Source organism: Rhodnius prolixus, unplaced genomic scaffold, assembly GCF_049639745.1.
Source record: "Rhodnius prolixus isolate KJV_2025 unplaced genomic scaffold, Rpr scaffold_1, whole genome shotgun sequence".
NCBI lineage: Eukaryota > Metazoa > Arthropoda > Insecta > Hemiptera > Reduviidae > Rhodnius > Rhodnius prolixus.
Window position 1 is genome coordinate 9670457 of NW_027411581.1, and position 16308 is coordinate 9686764.

The 16308-nt window shown below is 33.2% G+C and overlaps 1 protein-coding gene across 3 annotated transcripts in view; it reads left to right on the forward strand.

Moving 5' to 3' along the window:
• The first annotated feature begins 14282 nt into the window (after window positions 1–14282).
• The window catches only part of LOC141453994 (uncharacterized), a 46365-nt gene continuing 44339 nt past the window's right edge, over window positions 14283–16308 (forward strand). For all 3 annotated transcript variants that reach the window (XM_074127718.1, XM_074127725.1, XM_074127734.1), the window contains exon 1: window positions 14283–14441. In XM_074127718.1, coding sequence (XP_073983819.1) covers window positions 14375–14441 — 67 coding nt within the window. In that variant the 5' untranslated portion in view covers window positions 14283–14374. The remainder of the gene's footprint in view (window positions 14442–16308) is intronic.

The following is a 16308-nucleotide window of genomic DNA, read 5'->3' on the forward strand; positions in this document are numbered from 1 at the left end:
TATTTACCCTGAAGGAGTTAACTTATTAATACCAAATAATAACAAAGATGGAAGGGATTAGATAAGTAGTTTTTAAACCGGATTTCCACGGGAGAGTCCCAGTTCTAGTTCGGCCCAGTGTCCCCAGAGATGTTCACTTCTCGGGGAGCCCTTACTCCTAATCTTTCGTTGATGAACTGAGTAGTTGGTAATGAAAGTATCTGTGCATGGCCTGCATGCGCTCAGAAGCCTCTGAAATTTTTGTTATGCACAGATCAGTTGTGGGAGTCTATGAATTTCATGAAGTTGAAAGAGTTCAATAGTTCTTCTTGAGACGATTGTTAGCGCTTCCAAATTTCACTTCTTTTCCCATCTTGTACTTAAAGACTCGTCTTAAGCTCATCTTCTTTCACATTTTGGTTCATTCATTAGCTGTTGTACAATGAAAGTTTTGCGTATGGACCAATCGAATTTTCCACGTCTTGTTGCAGAAGAAGTTCTGAAATAGAACCATATCATGGGTTGCTGAGTAGAGGGAGTTGGCTGTGCAAACTTCAATCATGTAGAATTTTGACAGAAAAGAACAAGAGGACCAATCTAGAAATCTAGTTTTTAAGACAGATTATCAGTTTTTTTTGGGAGAGATTACTAATATTTGATTTCTTCTTTCAGTCTACTGAATAGTCCTGATTGAACTCACCTATCAGATAAGTGGCTCCTGCTTCGAATTTGAAAACAATTCCTAATGAATACAACTATTTTGAAATCTTCCTCCTTTTTTTGCTATTAAACATCTTATTTTAGCAATTTACTTACTAAACCATTTCTTTTGAAATATACTTTTTTAAATAACCCAATAATTTAATTACTTTATTATTATTAATACCAATAAAATCTTGCAGATAGAAGCTTATCAGGAATCCAACGGTGAATGAATTGAATATCCAACTTGTAGGTGATTCAAACTTGGGATTCGAAATTGAAAACTTAAATTTCTATCAAATCTCTTGTTTTTTTTTAATTAAGTCGCACCCGGATTTGTTTTTCAGCGCACTGCCAGCCTTCGGACTGTTTTTACTGCGCAAATGTGTCTATAAAATGAGCAACAATTACAATTCATCTACAAATATCAGGAATTTAAGTTTGTTTGTTTTTCTTGTCGTTGAACTCCTTCTCAACCAAAATCTTTGCCCAACTACACAATGTGTATCTAGGAATTAAGAGAGAAGAATTCGGCGTTCCGTTCTGCTCTAATTAAGGCGGAGGAAGTCCTGAAATGGAACAGCTGCTAAGTTAGCTGCGCAGATTTCAGTTAGCCAAGTGAATCTATTCTATTCTTCACAATATATTACCGTCAGTCCCTTACCGTGTCTCGAAGAGAAATTTGGGACATTGAAGAATCTCTTTTCTATTTTTCCTCTTCAAAGATAGCCTTAAATAGTCTTTATCTACTTAAGTTAAGCCTGACACCTCTTCATGTCAAGAAGTGAACTTTTAAATCTCATTAGAACAGAGAAGTAAGTACTAGTTAGTAAGTACTACATACTGCTTTCGCTGGCAGCTTCACTGCTCAGTAGGAGAAGATGGGGCCTGCACTCTATGAAGAATCTTTTCCATGAGTTAAGTTAAGGATATTCCGTTCATAGTAAGATTTACATTTCGTTCCTCGAAGAAATCGGACAATATGCTTAGAAATGCAGAACTATATGGAATGGGTATTCACATGGACTCAGTGATAACCGTCAGGAAGGCCATTGAATGACCCCAGATGTTGTAAACAAGTAAAGTAACGCCTACTTCTTCAGGCAGGCTTGACAACTATCAAATCAACATCAACTATCAAAGTCGGTGGCAAACATACTTCACAATGAATTCTTTTTTTATTAACTATTAAATAAAATCCAAGACCTAGACCAGGGAATTGAACCCAGTACCTCAATACATATTAGCTTTGTGGGCATCGCCTCTAAACCGCTCGGCTACCGTGGCGCCTGATCTCTTAGATGTAAAAGCGCTTTAAATTTAAAACAAATTGTTCAAGATCATTAAAACAATTTGAGAAGATAATAAATGACCCAGCTACTACCTGATAACAAAAACGACCTACTTTTGTTTGTTTGTCCTTTTAAATAATTTCTGTGTATTAAATTCTTGATGTAAATAGTCCTTGAAGAACGTTATATCAATTAACCTTTATGATTCTAACAATGAAAGTTGGCTCACAACAACAAAAAGTGGTCTATTCCCTCAACGTTTGCAGGTTCCTACTTTCCTCACTGACATTTTGGTGTTGGTGCTTGTAAATAACCGGATTCAGTTTTATTATTATCTTTAGATACTTTCTTCTAATTTGCGGCCTACCACTACTATAAGTGGATGTCTTGGTCCCTCATGCGTACAGTTATTTGTTTTATTGCCTTAAGAACTATTCAGATTATATAATACTACTTGAAGACAAGTGGCTGTACAGATACTGTTTTTATTACAAATACTGGAAACTGAAAATTACAAAACTAATTATTATTTATTAATATAGACCGGCTTATGGTTAACAACAAAGCTGTTCCTTACACATTAAATACAATTACCAACAGAACAAATCGTAATAATTAGGTGTATTTAAACAATATGTAGAGATAAATATCATGATGTGTTCACTTAAAGAATTATAATTAATAAAAGTGAAATCATTATACCACTAGTACAAAAAAAAAGTTCGTTAATTACAGTCGGCATTTAATTGCCAGATCTTTCTAAACTAGTGGATGAAAAAATACGTCCACTGTTTTTTGTCAGGTGCAAAATATGTACTTATAATTTATTGAAACAAAAAAGTAATTTGAATGTCAGAGATTTAGGAGCTCATAGTTTGGTATATTAGGAACTCGAAGGATAAATAATATCAGCTAAGCAATTTCTAAGTCAGAGAAATTCAAAATAAAATTTCTAAATTTTTAATTAAAGCTACTTTGGTTAATTCTGACACGTTTGTAAAACTGGTTAGTAATAATTTGTTTTATTATGGTAATTTATTTGAGGAAGAAAACAATCCAAGATGTTTTTATATTGTTGGATACAAGGCTATATGTAGAGAAAACAGAGAATTGATGAAACGAGATACTTCTCTACAAAAAATCCATTTTTGAACTAATAGAATATATAATATATATAATAGAATTTAAAAAGAATAAATCACCAAAACTATTTTCATTTGTCAATATTTTGGCATTGGCTAATGTGATAATTTTTACTGGGCGGGAAATAATGCAGTTTATTTGTTTGTTTTTTTTTATGCCGATTATTGACGGGGGCGCAGCGTGTTACGCAACATCGATTTAAAGCGCAGAGGAATCTCGTTGAGCGTTTTATGCGATTCAGCCTAAAGAGGCGCAAATGTTACAACAATAATTAACCCAACCTGTTGGAAGTACCTATAAAAGAAATAAATAAGGTTAAAACATTACTAAAGTTAAAGGCGCGCTGGTAGATTTTTAGGTGAATCCAAATTAGAATCTTTCTTTACTTTCTACTCTGTCCATTACCAGAGGTTGAGATATAAGAAGCTCCTAGAAAGAGAAAATCTAAGAGCTGCATTTGAGCAAAGGATCTGGTACGCTAACTACTGAGGTAATTGCTTCCTTCTACTTGTTTTATTTTAAATAATTGTATTTTTTAAATTCTATTTCCCACTTTTCTGCACTGTCATCACTTCCGTGACATGGTTTAACCTCACAACGTTGACCGCTTCTTTAGATTTCATGTGAATTTTTTAACTATCAACAAATAATATAAATCTGTATCTCCTTTTCATTTAGAAGTTCCTAACCGAGGGATGAGCTTAAGTAAAAGTTTGGTTTTAAAATTAAATGGATTACATTTTAAAATTTTGTTTTAAGAAGAGATCTTCAGTTCAATTTCCAATGAAGATGTACTATTTTATGATCTATGGCAGTTAATCATTTGAAATGTAAAGCTCATCTATTTGAAACGAAGAAAGAAAAACGAAACTGGGAGCTAATGAGTTCGAAATTACATAGAAATTAACCAACTTTCAAGCAACAAAATGTTACTCTAAAAAAATGAATTAGAAACGTTTGTGAGAACTGGGTTTAATTGTTATTTTACATTGTTGTCTATCATCAAATAGGCAACGTCACGTCATCAAGAGAAGGAACCTTTTTGTTGGCATTATGACACTTTTATCTTAATAATTATATAGAAACCTCTATTGTTGTTTTGAGTTTTTTTGTTAAGAAAAAAGTTTCTTTCCAAAAATGTGTACAGAATTACCATTTTCCAGTAATATCAGAGATGATTCTGGAAAAAAAAAGTGCCGTTACTTTTTTTTCTTTTTTTGTAAGTGCCGCTGTACTATAGAACGTGCTAAAAATGTTTTCAGTCATTTTATTCTTCAGAAAATTACTTAGCCTTAAAAGCACATTGTACTTATTTTCTTGTTCCTGGGAGAGAATGAAACTAGACAATGCTGTCTGCCTAAATTTATGAAGACTTATTGAAATCCATGGTGAACTTTTTTTCCATCAATACTCGGATCGGATAGTAAATAGGATTGGAGGAAGGGAACCGTTCAAGCAAGGGAAGACATTTCTTCAGCCTACCATCTGGATTCGACTCATTTCAATGAAAACATAAAGAGAACCTTTCTTAGTATGAACTAAAAAGTAAATTGACGATGACCCATTAGATCACCATTAAGTTGGAGGACCCATCCAATCTTAGAAGCTGGAATTCTCTATAGAAGTTCCACTGGACTAGAACCCACATATCATAGCTGATATTGTCCTTACACTGACACAATCCTTTGAATATATACGGCGATCCACTCACTTAATACTGATTCAATTGTAGCTTGAATAGCCTTACAAGATCATCTAACAGTTCTTGGAGAATTATTCCGTAAATGGATTAAAATGAACGATTCCCAAAATAGCTTTTATTCTTATACTTAAAGAAGGAGTGCCTGAGACCATCAGTAGGATTGAAATCGAATATCTGGGGCTGGCTCGCAATACAAAATATATTTATCAATGGAAGTACTCTGTCATTGATTAATTTAAAATTACGGTCCTAGTTTACTCAAATTATTTTAAAAATGTAAGCGCGTACATAAATATTTGGACATTATGTTGTCGTTATAAAAGAAGAAGATGATTTCTAACAAGTTTTTTATCATAAATTTGACTTTAATTGATGCTATTTGATTGAGAGACATACCTATTTATATCTCTGCAGATGTACTGATTTTTAATAGGTTTAATACCATAGTAATACTAACTATACCATAGTACCACAGTAATACTGAATACAAAGTGATGTTGCATTGTTGCAGTTTTCAGGGACTAACAACTATAACCGTAGTCTTGTGAACTATGAATATTAGCTCTATCTTGTGGGAAGAGACAGTACTGTTCAGCACTAACCAATAAAACCACCAGATACCTCTGCTAATATCTTTCAAGTTGAAAAGGAAAATTCTGAACATATAATTTTCATCAATCATAAGTCCGTTTTCCTCTATCGCAATCTACCTCATCAAATATCAAATTTGGCAGATTTTTTGAAATAGTTGGTAATCAAATATGAAATGATTTATTCATTTTAAAATCTGTTTTTTTACCACTAAAATTTTATTATATTACTTTTTTTTTAAATTAATGCGAGCTCTATCAGTATTAAGTTGATTTAAGAGGGCGTACAATCGAATCTGTCGTATAAGTTATTTTACCTGCAGAATGTCCAACCAAATTGGTAAATTTAACCCTAAATGATGCAAATATTGCCGTACAAGAAACTCACCGAGAGTATGGTTGGGGCGTTGGGGCAAGATGAATTTACCGACTTGGTTTTATTCAATTTTGGAGGTGGCAGTTATAGTATAACGGATAATGACTTGGCTATGGTCGCAAGATCAACGGCATAATAAAAGCCTCCTTGATGAAAGTTTAGATGAAAGGGCCGAACAATATTAGTAGAAAATAGATGAGCATGGATTTAAGGTTGTAAAAGAATTTTGGATCGCTAGGCTCAGTGAGTCTATGAACCATCTCAGAGTAGATCCTTACATGAGCCAAGATATAAAAAGCCGAATGGTAATGAGTATTAGAAGGCTAGTTGCCGATCCTCCAAAAAGTGGCAACAAAGAAAGCGAATACCAGCACTTTTGCATTGCTCCAAGAATTGAGACGTGGAAAATGAGATACATCATTCACTAAAGAACCTCAGTGCTTCATTTGAAGGAGGTTCTATTCAGTGGTGACAAATCGGCTGCTTTGGTTTGGTCATTTAAACCGAATGGGCAATCCTAGCGGTCTGCAATGCTTCTGCAAGTGGTCGTTGGAGGTCCACTGCAGCATGTAGAGAATGGACTGAACAGATAATTAGCTTGTGCTAAATAAGAGCAAGAGATTACGTCACATAGCTAGCACTTCTTCGGTGAAGATAAAGGTTATTAGTGACCACAGTACCTCAGAAAAAAAAATATATTCTGGATATATACATATGATGGTTTTGTATGATTAAATAACATTGAACATTATATTGTAATATGGTTTGACTTAGTAAACTTCTAAGAAAATATAGTGTATTATCTTGCAGTTAAAATTAGGCGTTGGACTAATTTTTAGCGAGTCTGAGTCCCGTCTGAAACAATAGGTAATTTTTCTTCTTGTTTGGCACTTCAGTCCATGAAGGACCTGGGCCGCCTAGATAATCTTGTGCCACTCTCTTGGGCAGCTCTTCTCCATCTTCTCACGCCCAAATCTCTTAGATCCTGCTCAACACTGTCGAGCCATCTCACTTGGGGCCTCTCTCTCCTTCTAGCCCGTCCAGGATATAGTTTCTTGGCTATTCTTTCCTCTCCCATTCGTTCCAAATCACTTAACCATCTAATCCTTCCTTGTTTGATAAGGCCAACTAGGCCCTGATCAGCATAAAGATCTCTGATTTCCTTGTTGGTCCTTATCCTCCATTTATCCCCTTCCAGAATGGAGCTATACATTCTTCTTAAAATTTTCCTCTCCCAGACATTAAGAAAGTGTTCATCCTCCTCAGAAAGAGCCTACGTTTCGCTTCCGTACATCACAATAGCTCTCAAAATCGTCTTATAAGCATGCAATTTAGTTTCTCTAGATAGGGTTCGAAAGCAGAACACTTTCTTTGAGGATCAGAAGCTCAAGAAGAAGAACCCGTAATTCTTGCTTGTGTATCGTTGCTATTATCATTTTTAGCCGTAACAAGCGTCCCTAATATTTGAAATTGTCTTCATGTTCGAATATATCATACACATTCATCAGAACAGTATATATACCTTTAACTGACAAAGGCACCACAGTACATAATTAAGGGCTACCTTCCCTGGATAATAGCTTCGGCTAAGGGAATAAACAACGACGAAAAATCCTAGGCCCTCCAAAGCAGCGAGGGTAGAGCGTGGGACTGACGATCCCACCTCAAAAAAAAAAATTCATTGTAACGAATCCTCAATTAAAAAGAAAGAATGGGCAATTACTTGACTTTAATCTTACAGTTAAATTTAACTGCTTATGGATTACAAAAAGCTTGAAAAGTGGCCATGCACAACTTCTAAAGGGCAATGTCAATTAACCAATTTGTAATAAATGTAATTTATTGTTTTACAAAATAATTGTTTTATGTCTCGTTCGCTTTTTAAGTTGTGAGAAAACTGAATTATCTTTTGATTATAAAGCTGGCAATGGAAGATGTTCTAAGAAAATTTTCACTTATCTAAAATCTTAAAAACAAACATTAATTGTTTCTTTTGTGGCTGTCTGTGGCAAAAATACTGCATTATAAACCTTTCCTATTCAGTGGATCATCAATTCAAAAGTTGTTTTAATTAAATTAATGAAATAACTAATTGAGGAAATAAGAGTATGAAATGGATACAAGCTGGTTGCTAGGAACTTTACTTTTATTTGCTTTATCTGTATGAGAAGTGAAAGAATGGCTCAGTATTAACTATTGGCCTTTTTTATACTTCAATCTCAACTTACTCATAATTAAAATATTTTGTAAAAAAAATTATTCGACGACATATTGCGATATATCTTTTTATCCTTTTATTTTTCAATTCAAGTGCGTTTGCCCCCCAAATAGATTTTCAGTTTTTGTGAAATATTTTAATGCCTTCGGATAAGTTAATTATAATCTCCACTGATAATGGGTACTGATAGATAACCAGCCATGAATTTCATAAAATATGATTGATTCATTTTTAAGTTGTGTTTACATTTAGTATAATAAATTGGGGGTCAATAAATTTTCTTAAAAATCCAAGATAAGATTCCCTAAAAGCTTTCAAAAGGTTAATGAAATTTTTTATAAATATTCAAATACTTTTATTTATAGTTTTTACCATCGTTGAAGGACTAAAATTATTATTTTAGTTTTTATTCAATTGTTTATGTAATAAGATACAAAAATAAAAGTTACTCTAAACGCAATTTATGCAATTAAATTTTCTAGTTACTTCGAATTTATACTTGAAAGACAGTTAACCCAATAGTGTACAAGTTCACTGCAATACTAATGAAATTAGCTTTTCATCACAGCTTCCCTAGAACTCTACTACAATTAGAATTTCCTAAGAAAAACTTCAACCAAAATGAAGTCTAACACAAGTCTACTTCTAAGTTCAAATGAAACCCTAGGAAATTACTGAATTCTCGAAAAAGCCTTTCTGTACATTGAACTGATACCTTCCACTATAATATTGGTTTTGGCCGTTTCATTCTTATAAAAGTACTAAGACCTTCTTAACTTGCCCAATGTTGAGCCAAGTGTGTGTAATTAGAATTAACATCAAACTGGTACTTAATAGGAAGGCTATTCAGCTTCGGTGAAATTCATCTTAAATTATTAGATTATTTAATCTTCTGCAACAGTTTTCTCTTTACATCAATTTCTTTCATGTTTATTTACTGGTTTTCGTGAGGCAGCTTATTTACTAAACGTTTAAGTAAAAGTAAACGATTATAATAAAAGAATTAAATCAAGAGTGATAAAAAGATGTTCTGGATTAAGAACGTAAAGATGCAGAAATTGGTTGTAACAGTAACCATATTTAAATAAAACAAAATTAGCCAATACAACACAAAAAGTTTTTAAAGTTTTTTTTTACTTACATTTAATATTTAAGAAAATATAAGAATTTATAGGATTCATATTTTGTTGAGATATAATTTTTTATTTTTTGAATATTTACAAAAGCTACTGTTAATACAACACCATATTAGGTAGAATATTCTGGCTTGAAACCAGAGGTAAATTCATGTTTATTTTAGATAAAGGAAGTTTGCATTATCTTAAGATATTACCAACGCTGCTATACTTTGTGAGCTTGTACAAATTTTAGAAGATATTTTTTTTCTCATTTTTTTTTTTTGTTTACAAGTAAAAAGTGCACATAACAAATAGATATATATTAATAATATAATATCCCCCGTTGGGAGAAGTGGAGTAGCCACTTCTTCAGGGATTTTGGCATCACTGCGGTTTCCCAGTCTAACAACACTTACAATTGAACTGATCGAAGATTTTTACTCTCATCCGATATCTAGCTCGTATGTACTACGTGCACACACGGACTACATTCGCAAAGTACACTACACTAACATTCCCATATTCTTATACTGAGGCACTCCCAGTTCACACCCTAGAGTTACCTTCCCTAGGAGCTGGGCCTCACCTCTTATTACCACTTTAACAAATATGGATTTGGAAATTAGTAGGTATGAGACTATCGGGCGACCTGATTTCGCCACTGGGCATACAGGTCTGGAGACTGAGGCCTGCTTGGGAAAATATACGATCGTCTTCCCTGGGTGTCGGCGAAGGGTCTCTGGAGGGCTACCTTGCTTTCTACTTCTTCCTCATATCCCCGTAACCTTCTCCCTTCTTTCCCCCCACAAAATCCTTTCCCTCGGTTACCTTCCTCATCAGGCAGCTCATTAAATATTTATATACGTATATAAAACACCGATTTCTTTATTGACAAAAACTGTGTCAATAATTAATTAAAAAGGGTTTTATTCATCAGGTTATTACGCCCTCTGTTCAGACTGGTGTATTGCTGCAGACATTTTAAAGGAAAGTAACGCTACCCAACTGACTCTCTGGCCGCAACTCTCCCATTACTAACTTCAAATTTATCTTAAAACTGTGCTAAATATTTAGTTATTCTCTTTGTTGTGCAGAAGATAGTATCATATGGTCCTTAGGACTTCAAGGCAGTCTAAATAATAACATCTCACCTAGAAAAAAAGTTTTAAATAAATGTTCACTCTGCAGGTAAGGGCAAGGAAAGTACTGCCTTCCTACAAGCCCTTTATTTCTCTTCTTAACCAAGGGATAACCTTCCTCGAATATTGCTCTTAATTCGAGATTTAGAAGCTTTATTCAGGTGCCACGGTAGCCGAGCGGTTAGAGGTGAGGCCCGCAAAATTAAAATGTATTGTGATACTGGGTTCGATTCCCGGTCTAGGCCTTGGATTTTATTTAATGGTTAATATGAAAAACTTATAGTAAAATATGTTTGCTAATCGCCTCCGTCCGCGACACCAAATTCGGTAGGTGGTCGTAAAGCCCCACCTGAAAAATAGGCACTTCTTTATAATACTTTTTAGAAGCTTTAAACTCAGATTCAATAAGGCATGGCTGTGGAAAGGTCGAAGCGAATTCAGTTCCCAAGAACAGAAGTAATACTTTCTTGAGAAAAGATTCCAAATAAAAATTATAGATCCACTGCGTAGGCAAACAGCATACAAAATTTAATTAAAATAATTATATCCAATCATAAAAAAATTATTCCATAAAATTGCTCTTGCATCTGATCATTGTTGACCAAAAGATTATTATCGTAACCCCTGGCAGTATCAAATACACACCCAAAACAAACAACTTTTTTTACATATATAGAAAGAAAACACCAGCAAAAAATATCTTTGGCATCTAAAGTATACTTTTTATTTTTCTTCATGTAATAGAGAAATTAAACTTTTTAATTAAAGATTATCTCCAGATGCCTTCCGATCAGCAAACTAGGAAAAAATATACTTCATGAACTGGGGGTTAAAGTAAGTCCAAGATATTATGAGTTCTAGATAAAGACACAATGCTAAAAAGAAAAAATACGAGTAACTTCACGAAGTGCAGTTGTTAGCGGTGGTGAACCGTCTTGTATTGTGTAAGAGACCTGGACGATATCTGGCGGCTATTAGGATTGTTTTGTGAGATGTGGTGAGGAGGTTTACTTGTTGGTTGGCGCCCTTCTATGTGTTGCTGCGTGGATACCAGTGGACGAACGATTGTTATTAATTAGTAGATGACTCAGTCATCGGTGCTTTGAAAGAATTGGTTTTCAGGCTGCTGAGACCTGACTGAGTGACGAATCGTTACTACCATTGTCATACTCGGTTAATCAATAAATTAACAAACTAATAAAAAAATAAATATTTCTGTTTAGTTTTAATCAACTAAATCAACTTTCAACTAAATCAGCTAAGGTTTCATCTAAAACTTGAATTATATTTAAAAAAGAAATATTTGTTTGTCCTAATAAAATTCACCAGCTAGGTAGCATTCTGCTTCCAACATTTCATACGTTTAGTAGAGAGAGAAATGTAAACTAAGATTTGTGAAAGAAAAAATAATGGCCAGCTAGAAAATATCCAATCTTTTTAATATCTCCTTAACAAAAACTTACAGTTTAAAAGTGTTAAGTATAAGGGTTGATTAAACGCCAAAATGCACACAAATCAGCATTCATTTTAAGTTTTTTGATATAATAATAAAAGGTGAGTAATATCAACATAATTAGTTATAAAAATTTAAGTAATTTTATTGCATTAACTTTTCCTTCACATTTTGAATCTGAACTAGCCAGCATCTAATGGTTCCGCGACATCTAATAAATTCAAAAAAAATTTATAAAAAGTTAATGCAGTAAAATTACATTGTTAATGTAAGGTACAAAAATAATGTAAAAGTTAATGTAGTATCTATACATGCATGTTAAAGTAGAAAAAAACATTAGATATTACAGTCAATCTAAGTTAAATGGTGTTCTACTTGAACATATATTTTGTAGATTAAAATGGCCAGCATAAGGGTCTGTGAAACATCTAATAAATTCAAAAAATGTGAAGGAAAAGTTAATGTAGTAAAATTACTTAAATAATATCAATGAAGTATGAATGAAATGATGGATACTTGCTGATTTGTGTGCATTTTGGCGTTTAATCAACCCTTATACTTAACACTTTTAAACTGTAAGTTTTTGTTAAGGAGATTTTTGTACCTTTTGGATAGATTTTTCTTTTTGTCTATTATTTGGGTGGGGCAAGCTCCCCTCCTTATGAGGCATAGCGTCGAGACTTTTAAAATACAAGTCTGAACAAAATTTCGATTCGAATGACACTTCATTCATGCAAATCGGTTCACGTCTCGATAATTTGAAACGATTGCTATACTTCCTCTTAACAAGTGTAAGTGCAGAATGTCGTTTTAATGTTACGTAGGGAAGCCATAACCCTATGATCCTACCAAATTTTATCAAAATCGGGCCAATTTTGGAGGGGGCCTTACATAAAGGGGGCTAACTCCTCTCCCATTCGATGTACAGCGTCGAGACCCCCAAAAGGCACATCTACATAAAATTCCGAATCGAATGACACCTCATTCATGAAAATCGGTTCACGCGTTTAGGCGCTACGCAGTTTACAAAAAAGGTAACAACAACAACAAGAAGAAGAACAACCATTTTTGAAAATGCCGTTTTTGCTCATTTTCAGCAACTTTTTTCTCGAAATCTATTAAATCTATGTTGTTGCAAAAAAATTACAGTTGTAAAGGAGGATTTGCCCTTCATTTTAAAGAAAATTTGGGAATTTTATCTTTTATAGAAAAAGAGAAAAAAAATTTCAAAGTTGGGTGTTTTTCAACGTTACGCTTTTTCGTGCAGTTTTTGACGATCAACCCTTATACAACTGTCCTACCGGACAGTTTTAATTATTAATGCTCGAGACTTACCAAGCCTTTTCAGTGAATGTGATAAGTAAAAAGACTTATTTTATTTTCAGAAGTGAAACAAATTTTACTTTTTCAGGGAAATAATGATGGATCGGTAACTATAGAAACGAAAGTGTAAGTTCTTTCTTCTAGCCTATTGGGGGCCGATTTGTTTTTTTTTTTGCCATTGAATTTTATTCACCGCTTTTCTAACCATTTCTAGTGGCAATTAGATGGGCTAGTGCACTTATTAATCTTGGGCACTTATTGTGTAGAGTGTAGACTGTGATTGTGCAAATCTGAATGAAGTGTATGGCGTTCTAAAGTACTCGCACATGAAGTATGTTTTCTGCAGTTAACCTAATTCAACCAACTTCTGCAGACCAATGTGTACGGTCTAGGAATTATACAAAGTATTATTATTTTAACTCAAAGCTGAACTTTTATAGAGTAATAATTTTTCAGCAATTTTTGTTTGTATTAAAATCTGATTTACAAAAAAGTCATGTAAACAAATATAAATTTTGTAATTGGTTTGACTATTGTACCAGAGATTATCAACGGATTCATTTTATAAAAAGTTACTATTTCTTCCAAATGGTTGTGCCAGACCTTTCTGAACAGTCCTTGGGCGTGACCCCCCCTATATTAAACGACAGTTTGGGATAAGCCCCACCAGCAGGTTGAAAATTCAACCACAGGTAAATTCCTCTACAAGAAACAAGAAAAGGTTAATCCCTAATAGGCCAACCAACCCCCATCTAGCCAGAGTACTTTCAGCTACGGTACTTCTCTGAAGTTAACTTTATTTTGCAGGTAGTCTATCGTTTAACTCATTAACGCAATCAATGAAGTTGTTGTTCAAAGTAGCCCACTAAGAATATGACCTCAATTGCATTAAGCAATGAAGATTGCATTGCTCGCCCCTTATGAGTGCAGCGAGACTTCTCGCACGTTCGATGCCTGCAAGGGAAGAAAGATTGATTGGGTGTGGAGAAGGAATGGAAATTCCTCCAACCTGTCGAATCAGGGACTAGTTTGCATCAGAAAAAGATGGACGATGGCGACGTCACTGGCCATAAATGAAGTGTATAATCGAAACATTAGAAATAATATTTGCTGATTAACGGAAAGTATGATGATGATAAAAGGAAGAAGAAGCAAAAGAACAAAAAAAAAAATGCCGCCAACGAGTTTGGAGGCGGCGCGTCCCCCACTCTACTGTCCGATAGTACACCCGGCCCTACTGCCCCCAACGGCAGCACACACGCCGCCTCTATCTTTAAACTCCCATTCACTCTGCCACAAACATCGGTCTCACTACGTCTCTCCAGCCACCAAGTACACCATGTCGCCTTCCTACAGGATGGCTTTCGCCGTGGCACTATTCTGCACCTTAAATATCATAATTACAGGTAACAACAACAATCAAACTTAAATCAAAAAGTTAACCATTATAAACAAAATTCATTTTATTACACTTTTTACAGTCAACTTTTCCATTTGAGTTTAAACATTCACAACTTGGTAATTCTTTAAGTTAGTAAAATGCACACTGACTAAAGTTAAATTTAAAAAAAATATATATATTACTTAAAGAACTATAATCTCTTTTAGATTTTCCAATCCATTCTAATTAAAGTCAAAAGGCGAAAAACAATCAACTATTTTCAACTTTTTCATCCTTCTTAAAATTATTATTATTGTGAAAAAACTAGTAATTCAGTTTTTTCTGTAGAAATTAAAATATTTGATTTTTTTAAAATGATGTAAACTTTTCAATTCCAGATTCTTTTTTACGAATAAAAAAAAGCACCCCATTTTTAAAAATATTTTCTTCATTGTTTTCTGTTATGAAGATAGTAATTATTCTATACTAATTTCAATTGATATAAAAGATACTTTTAATTCCAAAAATTTTGTTTAATTTTCTTTAACTTGCTCACCAAACAATCATTAAGAAGCGAATATGTACATATATGAATACATTCCTTTGTAAACTTAAATCTAATATTCTCTCAGTTACTTTTTAAAAGTACTTACCAAACTTTATTTCGTTGAACAAAGTACGATCTTTTGTTTATTGTGTGTCAACAGTTAGAGAGTAAGTACTTTGGCAGAAGTAACCAATACATTATTCATGTCAAAAATTGATGTAGGATTTCCAATGGTATTTTTATTTCCCTTCCAAGATATTTGATAAAATAAAGGACAAAATCGTGAAAATTACTTGATAAATAATATATAAATGAAAAGAGGAAGTCATAGTCTGAGAAAAATGACATTTGTAATTTAAATGCAAATTACTTGAAAATCTTTGCTTACAATTTCTTTTTTTTTGGTATGTTTTTTCTGAATTATTACAAAATAAATCCCTCTGTCTCTTAATTTTCAGATTTTTAGAATTTGACTATGAAATAAATGCATTAAAACTATAATAGCTAATATTAAACCGCCAAAAATTCCTATTTAACAAAAAAAACTTACCAAACTGTTCACAAATATAATATATTTTTCATGGCATTACGGTATCTAAACAAATTATTACATGGGATTTTTTGTTGACGATCATAAGAATTTTATATAAATAAATTAAGTTGAGACTACAAACTGTCCAACATTAGAGTTGGTAATTGCAACATTAATTTAATTTATGAAATTGTTTTTTTCTTGTACGTTTTTAGGGACTTGTCAAATTTATGTGATAAAACCCAGACAAATTTTATCTCTCTTGGTTTTTTATTACAAACATTATATGTATATATGAATTATTTAACTAGCTATTGGATAACTGAATTGAAAAAGGCATCATATCCTTCGAAAGGTTAGCAATATAAAAACAAAACATTATTTATCTGCTTCTCCAAATAATTATTTCGACTACCTTACAAATGAACCTTACAAAACATGAGGAAATAAGAGGATACTCCTTACTCCTGTTTACCTCTAATGATGTGTTCATTATCCCTCTCTTTCAGCTTCTTGCGTCAAACTTCTCAAAAAATAATCCAGTGCAAAACGGCTACAACTTTTTCTTCTATCGTTACTCTCAAAATTAAAAACCATAAATTTTCTTCAAAGTTAAATAATTTTAATTTAATTCTCACTAAATTGATTCGAATAAAATTTTCTAATAAGTGGAATCACAATCTACGATCTACCCTATATGTAACCTAAAATTTCGCGAGTTTCCTTCCAAAGGGAAAGAAGCCTTTTTAACTGACATCAGTTTTACAGAAAAAGTTTTTCCGAGTTCTGGTCACATTTATAATCACAATTTTT